The sequence below is a fragment of the Thermobia domestica genome, chromosome 4 (assembly GCF_964235325.1).
Source record: "Thermobia domestica chromosome 4, izTheDome1.hap1.1, whole genome shotgun sequence".
In the NCBI taxonomy this organism is placed as follows: Eukaryota; Metazoa; Arthropoda; class Insecta; order Zygentoma; family Lepismatidae; genus Thermobia; species Thermobia domestica.
The window spans coordinates 240,333,812-240,353,110 of NC_137457.1; the positions used below are offsets into that span (position 1 = coordinate 240,333,812).

Sequence of the window (19,299 nt, forward strand, 5' to 3'; positions counted from 1 at the left end):
AGAGCAACACCAAGATATAAAATAAATGGACTATAAAACATTTCGTTAAAATAAAATCAGTTTTTAGCAAGCTGAAATGAAAGAGTGATAAAACACTGCTTAGTCCAAGATAATCATATAAAAAAATGAAGTCGTTATGATTGCGTTTGCATATTACAAGGTCAGTATTACGGTCACAAGAATATGCATACGTCCTTGCAATGTCACAGGTAAAGAAAATCTCCACACAACAAAACAGAAATATAAATTAGTTTTAGATTGTTTGTGTTTTGTGATGGAGTGAATTATATGTGTTTCAATATTTATACGCTGATATATTGGTAAGTATGTCTTATATCGTTATACAAATAAAAAAAAGTCGTTCGTTTTTTTAAACATTGATTTCGTATTATATGAATTTGCATTAACATTCAACTGCACTACACTGAAAAATGGTTAATATATAAAGTAACATGAAGATAATCATAATTATATCCATCACCATAACTATTTGTGGATTCACTTTCAACTTTTCTCACAAAAAAATAAATATGAATTAAGTCAACACAATATTAACTAATTTAATGCTGTGCCTGTTGAATTACATTTTCTGAATTTTTTTGCATTAAAAATAAATAGAAATAGCTAACATAAGGAAAATTAAGGTAGAAATAACATCCAATATAATTATATACCATATGGCGAAGTTCATGTTGATTAGTTGCCTATAAAGAAAAATAGAAGAAAATACTATATAATTTTTGTATTATTTGAATTCAATAAATAGATTTATAATCACATAAGGTACAACATATATTCGTTTCATATGCGCATACACATTTCCAAAAATTCGCTTTGCGAATACCTTCTTGTGTACCTCTTTTTTGTCCAGTTTGATGTCTTCGTCTCGCTTTGCAAGAATTGATTTTCAAAACTGGAATTTTCCTGTCAAAGAAAATAATAGTCTGTCTGGACTTGCTTTGCAAATCATGTTATGACTATTATTTGATTACTTCAGTAAAATAACCTGGGTTTATATCATTATATTACAATAATATTTTTCATATAAAGAAATATTTCATATATTATTTGTTTTGCACGTGCTTAAAATCGTTTGAAGTTTCCTCATTATTTGTTTGCAATTTCATATTTATATTCGACAACTTCCTGTTAATTTTAAATCACTTTATAGATAAAAATATCATAATGAGAGGTGACAGTACAGCACTTGTAATAGATATTATTAATAGCAAGTTTCTTCATTATTTGTTTGCAATTTCATATTTATATTCGACAACTTCCTGTTAATTTTAAATCACTTTATAGATAAAAATATCATAATGAGAGGTGACAGTACAGCACTTGTAATAGATATTATTAATAGCAATGACATTGGGTCATTAGAAGTTTGTCAAGACTGAGCGTATGCATTTATAGTTATATTTTCTATTTGCTGCGCTAAAGTTTTCAACTTACTTGAAAAAGTATCCATATAAGAAGAAAATGGAGGATAAGAGATGTTAGGCATTAGAATTTTGTGAGTTAAATTTAAAGTACGCCATGAGTCAAGAATTTGATCGGATATTGTTATGGACTCAAAATCTTCGTACACAAAAAATGAAGCGTTTTCATGATTGACATTAACACTGAGATAGACAGTTTTTCATGTAACCTTTTAATTAGGTGACACTTGAGAGAATTATTCCTATAGGAGTATGTAAGAAAATAAACTTAGCATTTTTCTCTTTAGTTTGCTTTTCACAAGATTCTGTAGAGTTATGAAACAATAAATTTGATAAACATTTTGCTTTAGGTAATATCAACATTTGATTAGTGTAGCACAGAAATAAGAAAGAAATCCAATGGCACTGATCTTTTTCTATTAAGTGAAGAGGATTTTGGTATAAGCATACGTGTTCTGGAAGCTTGAAGGAAACAATACGATTTCGTGATAAATATCCCAAATTGCTTACTTGATATGGAGGATTTATGTTTTGTGGGAGAATTAATGGAATGTCTAATAAAACAGATAGCGTATGAATGTTGGGATTATACACTAAAAGAAGCGTTTTCGTAATAGCATAAAATAGTCCTGTCTTTTCGATACACATTATACTTGAGTAAAGAATGGTTAGCAATAAGCTCTTTAGCATGAATATAATTTAGAATTCAAAAAGTTAATTTATTTGATAGCATATCTCTAAAAGTACGTAAGATTTCATCTTTGGAAGCTTCGTAAGCTTGTTTAGCTAATAACCAAGTATCAGATTACAGATGATTACAATATTGTTCGAACATGTCCTTCTTTAATTCACGAAGAGCCGATTGTATTATCAAAATAGTGTCATGTTGTATAGACAGTTTATTTTTAAAATCTGCCTTCAATTCTGAAATTTCAGTAGTGAGAATTTGATCGTGATTCTTGAGGTTGCTAATTACGTGCTTTAACTTTTGTGTTTCGTAATAATTATATGATAAGCCAAGACCTAGAGGTCCAGATAAAACTGAGAAGAATAAAGAACATTTCTGCTTAGACTCACATGCTAACGTGTTGTTTTGTTCCGAGAACATGAAATAACACGGAATGAGATTCGCTAATTGGTCATAAAATGTCATCTTGAATTGTCATTTTTAATCCAAGATTTTGCAAATAAATGTGGATTAAAACACTAGTTAATTCTTATTGTTTCAAATTTCAAGTCAAAATGTATCCTTAAAAGAATGAAAATTTGGTCATTATGTTGAAGCGATAGTCCAATTTTATGAATAGCAACGCCGAACTTCTGTAATGCTAACTCAGAATGTTCAATTAAATCGTACACACTTGCATATGTATCGACACTAAGGAAAATAATAATTGAGGCTATGATCAATTTCCTAATGGTTTCGTTCATGTTGCCTAAAATAAAAAGGAGAAAACGAAATAATAGGTTGTGTACTTTACTAATACAGAAAATATAACATTAATTAATCTAAAATGTAAAATGTATATATATCAGTTTCAGCTAATATCTCCAACGAAAATGTTTATTTTGGGGCGGAATGGTAGGGAATTCCGATTCGAATAAAGTCCTATTCTATACCAAAAATAGACAACACAATGTTATAAAAGTACTAAATCGTATTCAATCTTCGAAAAACGAAAGTTTGAACTACATTTTTGCAGCTCGATTTAGCAGCTTTTAGCTTAAGGTTGATTAAGTTTTAGGAGAGCGCCTTATACTCGCTCAACCACACTAAATAGTATTTAGTACAAGTAGGCCACACCAACATATAATCTAATTTAAACCGTATTTACAGAGAGGAGAAAGGGATAAAATGAAAAATATTCTAATTTACTCTTTTTTTTCGTGAAATTCACTAATTATGATATTTAAGTTATTTTGATAATTTAAATATAAACTTCTTCTTGCACAACTATGCTGTGTTTTACTGGTTGCATATTTCCACTGATGACTTTTGTCTCTTCTTGTAATTGATCGCACTTTCATTAGCTGTTCAAGATTGCTGTGGCTTTAATCGACGTATTTCTATCTGGTCTTGAACATCATCTCCTTTTTCATTTTTTTTAAAACGAGATGGGCAACCGTGATAATATCAAACCTTGCTTGTCATAACGGAAATCAAAGGCAGCTGGTATTCCTTTATATCTTGTCACGTTTTGAACGAGCACTTTTTGCCCAAGGCTCATCAAATAACCTTTGAAGGTCATAGCATCAAATAACCTTTGGCCTTCCAAAAATTCGTGATTTATGCAATTGTCGTCTTCTAATGCTGTAATAACATTTGTGGGTTGAATATACACGACTTCTAACTTGCCTACTACAAGATTAGTATTTAATATTACCTTATGCGCTAATGGATTATTTATTTCAATAACTGGAGACTTACCTGACACAGGAGCTCTCGAAATTAAAATTCCTAACTTTTCTGGTAATTCTTGATTTGGGTCAAGAACAATTTCTTTATTTGACCTAGATTGCTTTAATGTTGGTGGAACGATAACCTTACATCTCGCTGGTAACATATATATCTTCTTTATAACAAATTTAGGTGCAAGAGCTTCCTCAATCAAAAAGAATACGAAATTCGATACATTATGCTCCTTGTTTACATCAATTTCTGCATCTTGGGTGGTAATCCAAACCTAGTTATGATTCTTTCCATACACAAGTTAGCTTGGTGAAATATTAAGTAATCGTTTCCTATTAATATTTTCGGTTTAAAATGCTCAAACACACTGAATTTGTGGTGAAAAGTCCTTTCACTAATGCAAAATGAAACAACTATCATATATTGTATAACTACAGGGTTCAGAGATACATCCAACACTTTAGTCTGTGTTTCAATAAGTTTTACATTTCTGGGCAACAATGATTTGTCTATGATGCTTATAGTAGAAGCAGAATTAGCTATGGCATTGACTGTCTTAGAATTTACGTCAATAGGAAAGTTAGCTATTGCGTTCTCTATATTTAAGTGGACTCGAATTAATTCCTTTTTCGATTTTCTAGCATTTTTACACCATTCGTTATATGTAACTAGCTTGTATTGCGATTATTAGGCTGTACACTTATTTTCTGAACATATGCCGTCGTCATGCACGCGTGAACTTAGTTTAAACCTTGCATTTGAGATGAATTTGCGATTGGGGCCTGCGTATTTTGATAAGTAGGAACTACATATTGGGGAAAATTATGTTGTACTGGTACAATTTGCGGAACGCACATATTTCCCTGTGACATACAATTTGGGTCATTAACTAAATGGTAATTGCACAGTTTGATACATCTGTGGTACAAATGACCGTTATGGGTAGTAATTATTTCGACCTCTACTTCTAAAATTATTCTTACTCCTAATTGATTTGCCTCTATATGAACCTGTTCCAAAATTATTTTGTGACTGATAACACTAGTTAACAAATTTAAACTTTTTGTTTGTTACATGAGAAAAAAACCTGATCTTAAAGGAACTTTTTGCGCTGAATTCGAATATGCACTCGGTTTCTCTCCATCACGTACAGTTTTCCCGTAACAGAGGGATTTTCGGGAAATTTCCTCAAAAATTTCCCTTTTTCAGATATTTTATTCCCCTAGCTCCTGTCCCCTTACATATAGTAACATAGAAATTGTACCTAAGTATAATTTGAATTATATTTAATAAACCCTAAAAGTTTCGTAAAAATCGCTTTGTTCTTTCTAGAGAAATAAATATATTTATATGTATACTGTGTGCACTGTTTATTGCACCTGATAGTAATGCTTTCAGATCTCCTGAGTTGGGGTAAAAACGATTTGCTTTATTACTACAAACACAGACATAAAAATGAATATTTACAATAGTCAACAACACACTTGTATTGCTCTCTGTAAATTAGAAACGTGTATAAAAATAGAATGTACTTCCAACGTATATTTTTTTAAAACGTACAGTATATGTATATCTTAATACATATATATACAATTCTCCAAGTTTTTTCGTTTTGTTCATGAAATGGTTATCAATATTTGTTATCAAATGTAACAGAATGCAAAAGAAAGAAAGAATGGAATACAGACTCATTGTTGACAACAATGAACTAATGCAGTCTGAATTTTCCACTACGGTATCGTTTCCCCCCTCCCCCCGCGCATTTCTTTCTTTCTTGTGTTCTTGACACCTGGAGAGGGAGTTTTGTACATTTTTATATTGACGTGTGGTTTAACACTACTTCACTTTCAAAGTTGTCTTTGCTGCTAAGAGTGCTTTCATGTTTGATCTTAACGGCATTATACCCAACTAAGACCAGAAGTTTAGTTTGTGATCAGTACAATGGCGTCAAGAGGACGACGTTCGTGTGTTAACTCACCAAATAGTTTTTGTTATGTGTGTGGCCAGTTTGTAGTTAAAGGACAGTGTAGATCCATTACGCCATCGGTGAAACTAGCATATTATATATATTTCGGATGTCGTGTGGGAGATCAGGACAAAACTTGGGCACCCAACATAATTTATGTGTCGTGCTACGTCACTTTACTTGCATGGGCCAAAGGGAAACGGAGGTTCATGAAATTTGCTGTACCAATGGTGTGGAGAGAACCCACCAACCATCTGGATGATTGTTATTTTTGTCTCACAGTAGTTAAGGGACATTCTAAAAAAAAGCAAATACACAATAAGTTATCCCAACGTTAAATCCGCAATTAGACCTATTCCGCACGGGGATGAACTTCCACTTCCCGAGCCCCCTACCAACTGGGAAGAGATATGGCCAAAAGACTCTGATGATGATCATGACCTTGATGAACCATCGACATCAACATGTACATCCAAGGATCCAACGTTCATCCCTGACTGTGTTCGCGAGCCACATTTCATCCGGCAATGTGAACTTAATGACCTAGTCCGTGATTTGCACCTGACAAAACAAGAGGCGGAACTTCTGTGATCAAGGCTCCAGCAGTGGAACTTATTGGATGCAGAAACGAACATATCAGTGTACAGGAAAAGGCATGTTCAATTTTCAAGCTATTTCTCAATGCAAGATAATGTGTGCGTATGTACGGATATAAACGGGTTGATGGCGGAGCTAGGAATTCCTTACGTTCCAGAAGAATGGAGGTTATTTATTAAAGCTGTCCTTTTACATAATGGAAATAAAAAACCTTCTATACCACTTGCGCACTCAGTGAAGATTAAGGAATCCTATGACACCATGTCAACTTTGCTAAATCTTATAAATTACAAGGACCATTGTTGGCAAATATGTTGTGATCTCAAGGTAGTTGGTATTTTATTAGGACTGCAGTGCGGTTACACGAAGTACCAATGTTTTTTATGTTTATGGAATAGCCGAGCTGATGACAAACATTATGAAGTGAAGGAATGGGAACCTAGAGTGAATTACGTACCTGGAGAATGCAACGTCAAATACGCTTCTTTGGTAGATAATAATAAGATATTACTACCGCCACTTCATATCAAGTTAGGACTTATGAAAAACTTTGTCAAAGCCATGGAGACATCTGGTGAAGGTTTCAAATATTTGCAAGATAAGTTCCCTAACCTGAGTGATGCTAAGATTTCAGCGGGAGTGTTTATTGGTCCCCAAATTAGGAAATTAATGCTTGATGATAGCTTTGACAGCAAGTTAAACAGTGCTGAGCTAGCTGCCTGGACAGCATTTAAGTGTGTTGTGCGCAACTTTCTGGGCAATAACAAAGCTGAGAGTTACACAGAAATCGCACAGGACATGATACAGAAATACAAAGAGTTGGGTTGTAGGATGTCTTTAAAAATCCACTTTTTGCACTCCCACCTCAGCTTCTTTCCTGCTAACCTAGGTGCTCTCAGCGACGAACAGGGGGAAATATTCCACCAAGATATAATGGCAATGGAGAAAAGGTACCAGGGACGATGGGATCCTTCAATGATAGGGGACTATTGTTGGGGTCTTGTTAGAGAATGCAACATTTTGTACAAAAGAAGGAAGTAGTGTACGTTTTTGTAACCCAATGGAAGTTTCATGTATTATGATAGTTTTGATGGTCTTTTCATGACCTTTTGGTACATTTGTATTATTGTTTATTGTAAATTGTCACACTTGTAAATTATATTGTATTATATTTATATATGTGTTTGTGGTAATAAAGCAAAACGTTTTACCTCAACTTAAGAGATCTGAAAGCATTACTATAAGGTGCAATAAACAGTACACACAGTATACATACAAACATATTTATTTCTCTAGAAAGAATAAAGCGATTATTACGAAACTTGGAGGGTTTGTTAAGTATGAATCAAAGTATACTTAGGTATGATTTCTATGTTAGTATATGCAAGAGGACAAGATCTTGGGGTGTAAAATAAACGAAAAGGGAAATATTTGAGGGATTTTCCCGAAAATCCCTCTGTTACGGGAAAATCGTCTGTTACGGGAAAATCGTACGTGATGGAGAAAAACCGAGTGCATATTCGAATTCAGCGCAAAAAGTTCCTTTAAGAACAGGTATTTCCTTTTATGTAACAAAACCTTTGTTAACTAGTGTAATTATTTTGCCTATAATTTCTCGAATTTCCTCTGAAATTTCCACGAACATTTCCTCTATGGAAACCTCTGTTGTCCTGTTTAAAATTTTTGTTTAGGAGAATTATTTCTTCGTGTTATCTGCACATTAGTTTCTTCACATTGTTTTTGTGTACCCTTAAACTTTCCATTTTCAACGTTAATTGTTCTAGTTGCTTCTGGACATTCTTCATTGCCTGCGATAGTTTGTCTTGTTCTTTGTTATTCCGTTCCGACCCACTAGTTTCAGATTTATTATCGTCCTGTTTGGTCAATTTCAATACGTGCGAAATAAATATTATTATACAATCGCATATTTCGCCGCAAAACTATATTATTTTCATCTTCATCTGACTCCGATAATTCGACCTCACTTGATTCTGATTATGCTTCAGAATCTAACGACATATATTTGCGCAATTTTCCCAATTTACGCAGTTCCTTTTTCATTGATGAATTTAACCTGGTGATGAAGTTCAGGTTTCTTTCTATTTTTCACCCTATACCTATATGTTTCGAGGTTATTCAAGGCTTGAATAAACTCACCCAATGTATCAAATTGCTGTACACCTACCTTTTCTAAAAAAATATGGCCTCAATCCGTTAGTCAAGATAGAAATAACTTTTAATCTAGGTTTCCGTTAATGTGGGTGCTCCTTTATCTATCAATCCTAATATATCGTATATGTAATTCTGTACCGACTCATTTTCTTTTGAAATCTATTTTGAATTTTAACGAAAATATCTACATTTTCTTTCGGTTTTTTGAAACACTTTTTTATTTCTTCCTTAAAATGTCTCATATGACTTAGTGTGTAACTGCTTCGTATTTACGAAAACACTAAATCTTTCTTTTTCATTTCCTGAAAAGCATGTTATTACTAAATCTTAGCCTCCTTCGGTGACAATTTGTTTAGGTTTATAGTATCGTCAAAAGTAGAAAAGAACTGCTGAATAGTCATTTCTTTTGGGTCATATTTGTGGAAAGGAAAGGCATTGCTATACACATTTACAATAGGTTTTGAATTTTGTATGGGTGGTCCTGACTGAGAACTAGATTGAGAGGCATTCGTTTGGTTAACAGTTTCACCACGTGTATTATTTGCTTGGGAGGAAGATGGAGGGGTCGCCATGTCTGATCTAAACTTCACTCTAAACAACATATATTTAATTCTTTGAACGTGATTGCTGTACTGAACTAACTTCTTGTTTCAAGATAACCTTCGCACACGCTTACTGTCTACATAAGCATTTCCTGTTTCAATGCACTGCAATAAGATCTCCTAAGAATGCCTGACATGTAAAAAGGAACTCAATCATAAACACAAAACACATCTATATGTATATGCAATATTTCTTTGTTGTAAGTTACTACAGAATTTTCTATAGGAAATGGTATAAACATATTCAACATATCCACCAGCACCATCTGGATAATAACAAATCTGATATCCCATGTAATTTTACCATCTGTTCTCTGACTCCTTACTCATATGTGTGTGGCTTCGGGATTGATATTTATATTTAAACAGAAAAGTGTACTACCATTTATGTACAAAGGCGTTAGCCATTAATTTTCTTTTGTACTCACTACCATAACAAGGGTGTTAGCCACAAATCCGGCGCTTATTCCACCATAACGTATATCAACTTATTGGATTGAAATCCGGACGTCGACAAACACAATTTATATCCACACAAAGCTCATGTAATAATAACCATGTTAGCATGGGGGCAATTTAGAACGCAATCTCACAACGAACTTAACCATTTAATTTTAGGTAGAGCAATAATTTGTTAAGATGGATAGTTTTGATTGGATAAATAAACCTAGAGACATCAGATCAGATAATTACCCGAAATGGTGCTGTGGCCTTATGAGAAAATCAATAATAACTTTCATATTAAATTAGAAGTTAGGTTTTGATTTGAATAAAATTGATAATGAAATCGAATAATAGAAGTGTGTTATCAATTCGTAACCAGCACATACTCACCAAGATTTTGATCGGTGAAGATTTGAGAGGTCAAACCTTCTTCTGTGATAGTCACTTCGAAACTCTCTCGAGTTCACTACTCTTTTTGTCACCTACCTTTTCTTCCTAGTTTTTGGTAGCGTCATTTCTTCCGCTTACAATTACATTTTCAAGAATTTCCTCATGACTCGAAGTAGGAAGTGTTTGTTATTGACTTGACACATTGCTGCACAACATCAGTTATATTTCCTATTAAAAAGAATGTTTATATCCAGGCATAATTTTGAGTTGTTACGAGACTTCCTTAATTGCTGTACACATGTTAACGACGTAACAGCACTAGAATGGAAATTGATTTTTAATTTCCATTTAAAATATGAAAATTTACAAAATATTAATATCAAGATTAATAAACTATCATTTACCCTTTACCAATTAGCTTCAGTCATATTACAATATTTTGTTAACAAAGAAAGTATACTTCCTTTGATAAATTTTAGAGACATTAATATTATCATGTCGCAGTGCAATTACGTATGATGAAATAGTATATTGAAAGCTGTATAATACGCTTTACCTATCCTGCCACAAATTTAATCAAAATGTTATGCTTATATTTCAATGCGTTGAATCATCGTTTATTAATAATAAATGTAAAGAAAAGATACAAAGTAGGACTGTGATTAATTAAACAGAATTAATGCCATACCAACCATATAGTTTCACAACATACATTTCCTAGAGTACGACAAGTAGCCAAACTATCCAAACGAATTTGTCTAAGACATTTACTCTGCCTTTATCAAGTTGGATCAATACTAATAATCTGAAAATGTTCATCATTGTCCCTTTTTGTTTCAGTTATCACATGTTTGTTACATAATTTCTTGCTGTAAATATGTACTGACTACAATATTATTATTTTAATTTCATAGAGTAAATTCCATAAAAATATATACAATTGTTTAATTTATATGTTTTGAATTTTTATGTCAAATAATGAATTGTTACAAGCAATTTAGTAATAATATTTATAACTGCACTTATTGTAATGTTCCTTTTAGTATCTACATATTAATTTGTTTATGCATTTTACATATGAGTAGCAGAATGGATAACAAGCAAATGAACATATTGTTCTGAAGGAATGTCATAACTGAATAAAAGAGATATGTTAATTTTACTACAATAATATAAATATTAAATTCGCATTTTGTACACATCTAATTGTCTAGATGTGACGATCGATATAAACATTAAAACTTATGTTAGACATCAAGGAAAATATTTCAATTAAATGCCCCTCATACTGATTGTTTCATTCGCTGATGGAGTATAGTTTAATTTATGTTTGTAATGATACTAAGTACTATATGGACGCGAATTAATCAGTTCAATAAAAAAAAAACGTAATATAGCTCTGAAAGAGTTTGTAATCTTTCACTTTTTATTCAGGATGTTATAATATTCTCTTCTCAGAAAATAACTTAACCCGCAATCGCTCCTGTCGTTAGAAAAAAGTCTAACAATAATGCATTTTAGCTATAACTTTGTTTGTTCTCTTTTTCACTGAAGTTATTTTTAAAATACCTCCTCTACTCCTACTTTGTTGTTTCGGTGCAATTGGTAGGGATGTGGTAGCTATACAAGAATGGATTTCTTGTTTACAAATAAGGTCCTCCAGTTTGTTAGATTTTTTCTAGCTGCGGAACCGATCGCGTAAGTGCTCGTGTTAGATTATTTCTAACGACGCGACCCACGGCGTAACAATTTGTGCTCGTAACTTTCCTGCTGCTTGCGTATCAACACCATGGCTACGAATTGTATAATTAAAATGTGGTTAGATAAGGAATTGTCTGGTGCAGTGATATTTTTATCTTCCGTGAGATTTTATGGAAAATGACACTGTTTCTGAACATAGGGAACATTAGTTCGTACACGGAACAATCTAATGCAAGTTCCGACGAAAGTGATCTACATAATCTTTAACCAGAAAGAGAGAGGAACCAAAATATGTTGGGAGGGATAAAACTACTAAATGGAATGTCCATAAGCTAGTTACGATTTAAACGCGCCGTCAAAATTTAATGATGCAATTACCTGGTGTAAAAGGTGCTGCGAAGAACTGTAAAATAATTATCGACTGCGGGAAACTACCTTTCCCGATAATGCAATACAAGAAATCGTCCAGTTTACAAGCATAATGTTGCATAGAATGGATAGTATATACAGTGGTGGATTTAGAGACTGCCGCTGACTAATACCTGTAATGCTATTTTATTTTAGCTATTATATAATTTTATGATTCAAGAAAAGAAAATTTTAAAAAAATCGGTGTTTAATTTCTTTTTTTATGAAAATGAGATTTATACATGCGCAACGGATCTTCTCAGTAAAAAAAAATAAAACCGTAAAAAAAATCAACACGTAATCCAGGAACTTGTGGTGAAGTCACTCCACGCGAGAGATTCGAATTGAAATTAACATATTTGATATATATATATTTAATACAATCAAATACTATAATATATTCCGATGTTTTGACAGTTTATTGTTTAATTCAGTAAACAGACTCCTTCCATATATCATTTAACATAAACAAACATGTAATATAAGCGCAAGAAAAAAAATCCAACGTATCCAAGAGATAATTCCATAACTGACTTATTTTATCTACGCCTCATACGGCCTCAAGTGTGATTTTATTCCAGTACAATTAGTTATTAAACAGTCAGTCAGGGTTCATATATTATGCTAATTTCGGCGCTTGCATTAAACATTTCAATTTTAAATTCATAATCACCATATTGGTCGACCTCTTAATTAATCATTTCCGACATTTACTTACATCGATATACACATCTTTCATATTAATAACGTACATATTTTCTCTTAACAACTCATTATTACTAAATATCTATATGAATATCTTATACTAAAGAAAAAGAATAATAAAGACAGTGAAATATGATGGCCCCCTCTAAGCTAATCTACACCTAGCCATGAGATGAGGATGATAAGAAAGTAGAAAAAAATCCACAACAGTGCAAGCCTTCTCAAGATTACAATATACCGTACATCTATAGACAAGAACCTCTGCCACATTTGCGTTGATTCGAAACGATTGAGAAAATACGCTCGGGTTTGGAACCCAGCTGATAGATAACTTGTATATACCTTCATCACATTCATACGCGGTTTGAAGAATGAAACCAACTAATTGAGGTAGAGGCCGAAAAAGAAAGAAAAAAAAACAATTTGAGGTAGAGGCCGAGAAAAGGACGGAAATTAATATAAACAAAAATACGAACAGGATATGGAAATACAATACCAGAACTACGTAAAAAGGTTCTCGGTTTAGCGACTTCATAGCTTGAGATGTGTAAATATAAAATCTAGATTTGGAATTTAAAAGTAATACGACGTACAGATGTGAATTTAAACTTAAGGAAAAATTATCATATGTTGCCTAATATCGAACTCATGGACTTTCTTAGTTCTGCACTAAAGTAATATACGACATGGAATATAAATTATAGTAAACATGACAAACAATTTTTATTATTCAACGTATTATCATTATTATGGATTTTTTTGTAAAGGTATTGAACTCGAGACCACTGCTAAACTGTATTTATCTAGGGACATAAAGGACACGATAGAATAAGAAGGTAACATAAGAGATTTACACTGAATTTAACTAATTATTTACTACGGAAGCCGAATTAATAAGATATCCCCCTTTTCTCACCCCTCCGTTCTGGTGTGTGCGACTAGCGACAAGGTTTAATGACAACACATCATAACTTATCTATAACCAAAATAAACAACTTGTATTCCCATGATCTATCTTCCAAAACGTACTTGCAAAAGAATTAGTTCATGTTTTAATGAAAAATGTTAACACTTTAATAGTATATTCAATCTGTATCAATCTTTAGCTTTCACATGGATCACTTAGAAGTAAATAACTGTCTTTACCTGATCGTCTGGTGAAATTCTATGCTCGACGATTCGTGAATTATCCATTTATTAGCTACTGTTCTGAAATTAATATCTGACATAGATTAATTTTAGAGTATTATCATTCATATTTCCTCTTCTTGCCCCACAAAACACACGTTCTTACCCCTAATTGGCTATTATTATTTCCCGATTTCATAATTTAATGATTTCTCGCACACCCATTGGCTAGTAACAACTTCCGGGCTGACTTCCGCTAAAATTCAATCATGTCGTCCTTCCTAATCAATAAATGTAAAAAAATAATTACAAATAATATATCGAAATTTTAACTTGAACGATTATACTTCATCCAACCAGTAAATATTGTTAAAATGTATGTAAAATGCTCTATAAAACTGATTTTATAAGAATTATACCCTATATTTGTACCAAAAGCTATATTTCATATGGAAATATACATGTGTATACTCCTATATACATATGAAAGGAAATTAACACAAAAAGTTTTTTTTTTTTTTTTTTTTTGTTCTGTTTATAAGGTGATCCAAGAGTTCTCATCAGTACATAGTTCCAGCCCTAATCTCTTCCTAAGTAGTAATATACTATATAATTATCCATAGTCACTTTATCATAAACAAGGGGGTTTTTGAGGGGCACCTTGCCCTATGTTCGTAAAAACTTTAATTTATATCCAAGTTTTCTGCCATCTCCAATTAGTATACAATAACGGTATTTTTTTGTTTCAGCCTAATTATCTATAAAAACAGAATAATTAAATGTACAGCAATTTTTATTATCGTTTATGCGGGCACAGATTAACAATCCGTACGCCCACTTTATTAATATTATTTAATGATACGACCTACTGTTAAAAGTGGGTCGTAACATACCGATAAAATTCTTGCATTATTTTGGCGTTAGTAAAAATCTATACACGCAACTGATCGCGTTTCTCATTAAGGCGCGACAGATCGCGGGTTAATGCACATTACTATATCGAGAAACACTTTAAATGGTTTCAAACTTGTCGTATATAGTCAGAAAAGACTTTTACTCGTCTTGTAGTTAAAACACTTTACTGCATTATTTTAAATGAAATCTTCGAGTTTTACGTCCCACGGTTATGCCGGTTAGGCTAAAAGAGACGGTGAAGATGAGTAATGAATGAAATGGTGGAATGAAGAAAGTGGGAGGAATCGGGAGAACCCCGAGAAAACCCACGCACACGGTGTTTGTCCACCACAAAGTTCACTTGGCGGGGGCTGGGTTCGAACCCGGGACCCCAAGCACCAGAGGTGAACTCTCTACCACTGAGCCACCGCGGCCCATTGCATTATTTTAATACTATTTATATGCAAAGAAAATTTTCTTAAATTGTATTTGTTCATTGTGTTACGTAATTATCGATCTCAACTGTATGTATGATGAGTGAAACACACGTAATATTTCACTACTTAAACTGAAAGTATAGACAACACAATAGTATCACAAACATTTTCGAGCTACTACTATAAGAATAACACAATTATGAGGTATAATATTTAAAGTTGTCGAAGTATATTGTTAACGCAACGTTTAAAGAAAATTTTTAAAGAGTAAATGATAAACGTAAGTCATTTAATAATGGTTAGGACTAAGATTAGTTACTTGAGAAAATACACTTGAATTTTCATAATTTACCTAACTGAATGGAGCGTTACAATTTTCTATGTTTTCGGAAAGGCTGAACCATTATGCCTTAGAAATGCTCTTGATCTACTCGTGGGTAGCTCGTTGTACTTACTCGATGCTAGTAAATTCTCGACTACCCAATTTAACAATAGCAAAAGAACACATAGTCTGAAGGGACAAATCAGATGAATTTGGTAAATCGTCCATATGAGTGAATATAAGGTGAAATCCAATTGATGTCAAAATGTCACATATTTATATCTACTAGTGTGGTGTTTAGAGTTATCATCTTGGAAAAGTACTTTTAAACACCATTGTTATTTGCGTAACTGTTAAGTTCTGCACTTCAATGTAAACATAACATCATAGCAAATATCATTATTGATTGTTTCCCGATGGGTAACCAGTGAATCAAGAGCACCCACAGCGATGTACGTCAACTAATTTGTCTACCCTGTTAACTCCTTTCAAGACACTTTTATTTCTCATGTTGATGTTTAAGTCCTGTTTTAGATCATGTTCTTTTACATAGTTTAGGAATACAAAGTAGTTCATACTTCATGTTATCAATACAAAGTTACCTACTGATTGGACAGTTCACTGCCGCACTCAATTAACCATCCAATCACAATCCTTCTTTCTGTTAGACGGACTTACATTATAGATATTGTTCAAAATGGTTGAAGACTTCAAGCAGAGCACCACGTCAGCATTTTGTTTGGTAAAAATTACGTTAAAAAGTGCAATTCGTATTTTTGAAATACACCGCTCTTGGTGAACTAAATTGTAAGTAGGAAAATTAAATATTGGTAATTATTCTGACTCAATTGGAAATTTTAAAAGTCAGTAACTATAATATTTCATTTAGGGTTGGAGTATTAAAACATAGAAAAGAGTCCATAAAATAGACTACTTTACGAAGATAAACAAAATCTAAAAGGATAGTGCACACAAAGGTCTAATATCAGTGATTCCTACCATCAACAGTATAGATAGAACATGAGAAAAATACAGAGCTACATAGTATATAATAATCCCTGGCTCAAACCGAAATAATGATAGATTCAAACTTTGAAATTGAATGAAATGAGTAATACTGAAATCTATGCGATGTATTCTATTAGAATACTTGGCTTCAAACTGTGAAAATCTCAGTAGGTATGACATGAAGGTTACACTCAAATCTCTCTGAGAAAGAGAAACATATTTTGGTGTTACGAAAGATTATTTCAAATGCTGCTGGTTACTACTTTGGCAACTACATTGAAATCCTGGGTTCTAGTTGTCTCTTATATTGATTTTCGGTCATAGACTGACCATAAAGTGTCTGCCTAAAATCAAATCATATCAACCTAGAAACTCTGTGTTAAAGAAGACTGGATTTACTTCATTTATCCAGTTTAGTATATTTCGTTTGCACTATTTTGACAGTTTTGAGTACCGCTGCTAATAATGTACGATTCTCTTGTGCCAAGTTCGCGTTGTCTGCACCTCCCTTATCATGCACATCTTGAAATATCCTAACACTTTCTTAAAAACAGCTACGTGATCAAAATATTCAGAATTCTTGAAGGATCGAAGTAGGTTCCCTAGACAGCTAGTATCCTCGATAATCGGCCAAAGTAAGAAGACAACTTGATAGAGTTCAAAGAGAACTCTCTGCATTATTTCAGATTATGCAACATTTTGTGAGACGATTACAACATGTAATATAAATAAATAACCAAAGCTTTACTCAGCCTAATTTACTCCAGTTGGTCACAGTTCCTTTCGAAATGATGTTGGTTGTATGTGTTGTTCTACAATGAATAAATAAAAATCAGTATGACAAAAAAATAATAAGAGCAGGATGCATTTTTTCCATTTTTGTTTGTCTTTAATCAATAACAGTTCGATAATTGAAGTTTAATTATTGGCTGCAAATAATGGATACACACTAATAACAGTAATAACATAGTATAATTACAGCCATTGTCCACTTAACCGTTATTGATACTAGTTATTGATAAACAACGATAGGTAATAGTCAATCGGTATTGATAAGGCAAGTGATGTGAATCGAATAATAACAAATACACACAAATATTTTTTTTATTTTCAAAATAGACGATTCATGGAACTGTAATATCTAATTTTGCTGTATGAAACCACAAGACTTTTTTCAAATGTATATAAACATATTTAACATTATAATTCCTTTTACAAGGTTTTGAAAATGTGTTCTGAGAACACTTTTTTTGTTTGCAATACTACTTCAAATTATTACGTCCATTCACTTACTTCCTGAGCGTTATTATTAATGAAAGTATATAATATTCATAATAGTACACAAGATATATGACTTATTGCCAATGACATTTTATTTTTATAAAAGTGAATAATCATATCTCTTATTACTAATTTAAGAAGGTACAATCTCTGAAATAACTGCAATATGTTGCGGATCCTACTCTGAATAGAGTAAAACACAGGCAATATCTAAATTTAAAACCCAAGTGATAAACATATCTTACCATAATTGATTCACAATTGCGCTTAATTTAATGTACCGGAGATTTTAATTGATAATCAAGTGAAAATTTGTAGTTCAAATTAGCATAACATCCAAAGAATTAGCATTTCTATTTAGATATCTGTTCAGTATAAAATAGAAATATATAACAATATTTATATTGAAACCACTCCGGTAGTTCAAGTCGTAGATATTACAAAATTTCTGTTGAAAATGTTCACTTTGTATGATATTTTACAGATTTTACAGACTGAAATCCTAATTTGTTACCAAGTGTGTACCCTAGTTTAGTATATTCAGATGTATGAAGCATTCAATTCGATTTCATATTATCGTGAAAGACAATGCACATTTTATGTTGATTACATCAGAAATTATATACTAACAAATTTGTTTATGATACGAAAACAATACAATTGATCTCAGCAGGTAAAATACTATAATATTTATACTGAAAAAATTACGTTGCATATTCATGCATTAAACATGGTTAATTCTTTTGAGATATTATAAATATGTAATTGTTAATATTTCTTAAACTATGAAACTCAACTTTCTATTTTTAACACGTGTATACAAGTATTCTCAACGCTCAAAAACTCCTCGTAACATTCGGGTTTTGCTTTCTAAGAAAACATTGAAGTATTGCCACATAAAGTATTAAGAATTAAATATTTGAGTTTCCAGTTACGAAAGAGTAGTATCAAATGTGGTTTTGTTTTTTCTTGCTTTGAATGAATGTTTCCGTAACATACCGTATGCCATGGACCACAATTACGGAATAAAGCAAGGCAACACAATTTAGCTGGGTGTCAATGAAAATATAATACAGCTGCGCAATGCAGATCTGCAATATTTATAATATCCTCATCGCAGTAACATCTATGTGTAACTCGCAAGGTAAGGAATAATAATTATTTATTTGTTGCTTATCGTTGGTTTACGGAAACTCTTTATGTTTGCATGAAAATCAAAACCTTGGATATAATTTTATATTTAAATCTGTTCATTACTGGAAAAATATCCAGTTTATAATTATCTTGTAAGGTCAATAGTGAAATAAGTAATAGTTTTAAGATATCTTTGCATCTAAAATTTAGAAATATACTCTTTAAAGGATATTTGATATGATAAACTGCAAAGTGGTA

At 32.2% G+C, this 19,299-nt stretch overlaps 1 protein-coding gene and 1 long non-coding RNA gene across 2 annotated transcripts in view; one reads left to right on the forward strand and one right to left on the reverse strand.

Annotated features, from left to right (window-relative positions):
- Positions 1–388: 388 nt before the first annotated feature.
- LOC145683928 (uncharacterized) lies at positions 389–18,606 on the reverse strand. Its single transcript, XR_014131215.1, has 4 exons — positions 18,153–18,606; positions 13,984–14,246; positions 10,120–10,341; positions 389–704 (listed from the first exon to the last, which is right to left on the reverse strand). It is a non-coding gene; the product is annotated as an uncharacterized LOC145683928 (long non-coding RNA).
- Positions 18,607–18,732: 126 nt separating this feature from the next.
- LOC145683926 (chymotrypsin-1-like) overlaps positions 18,733–19,299 on the forward strand; it is a 100,578-nt gene continuing 100,011 nt past the window's right edge. Inside the window, exon 1 of the mRNA XM_081755610.1 lies at positions 18,733–19,051. Within this exon, the coding sequence (XP_081611736.1) occupies positions 18,991–19,051 (61 nt within the window). The 5' untranslated portion in view covers positions 18,733–18,990. The remainder of the gene's footprint in view (positions 19,052–19,299) is intronic.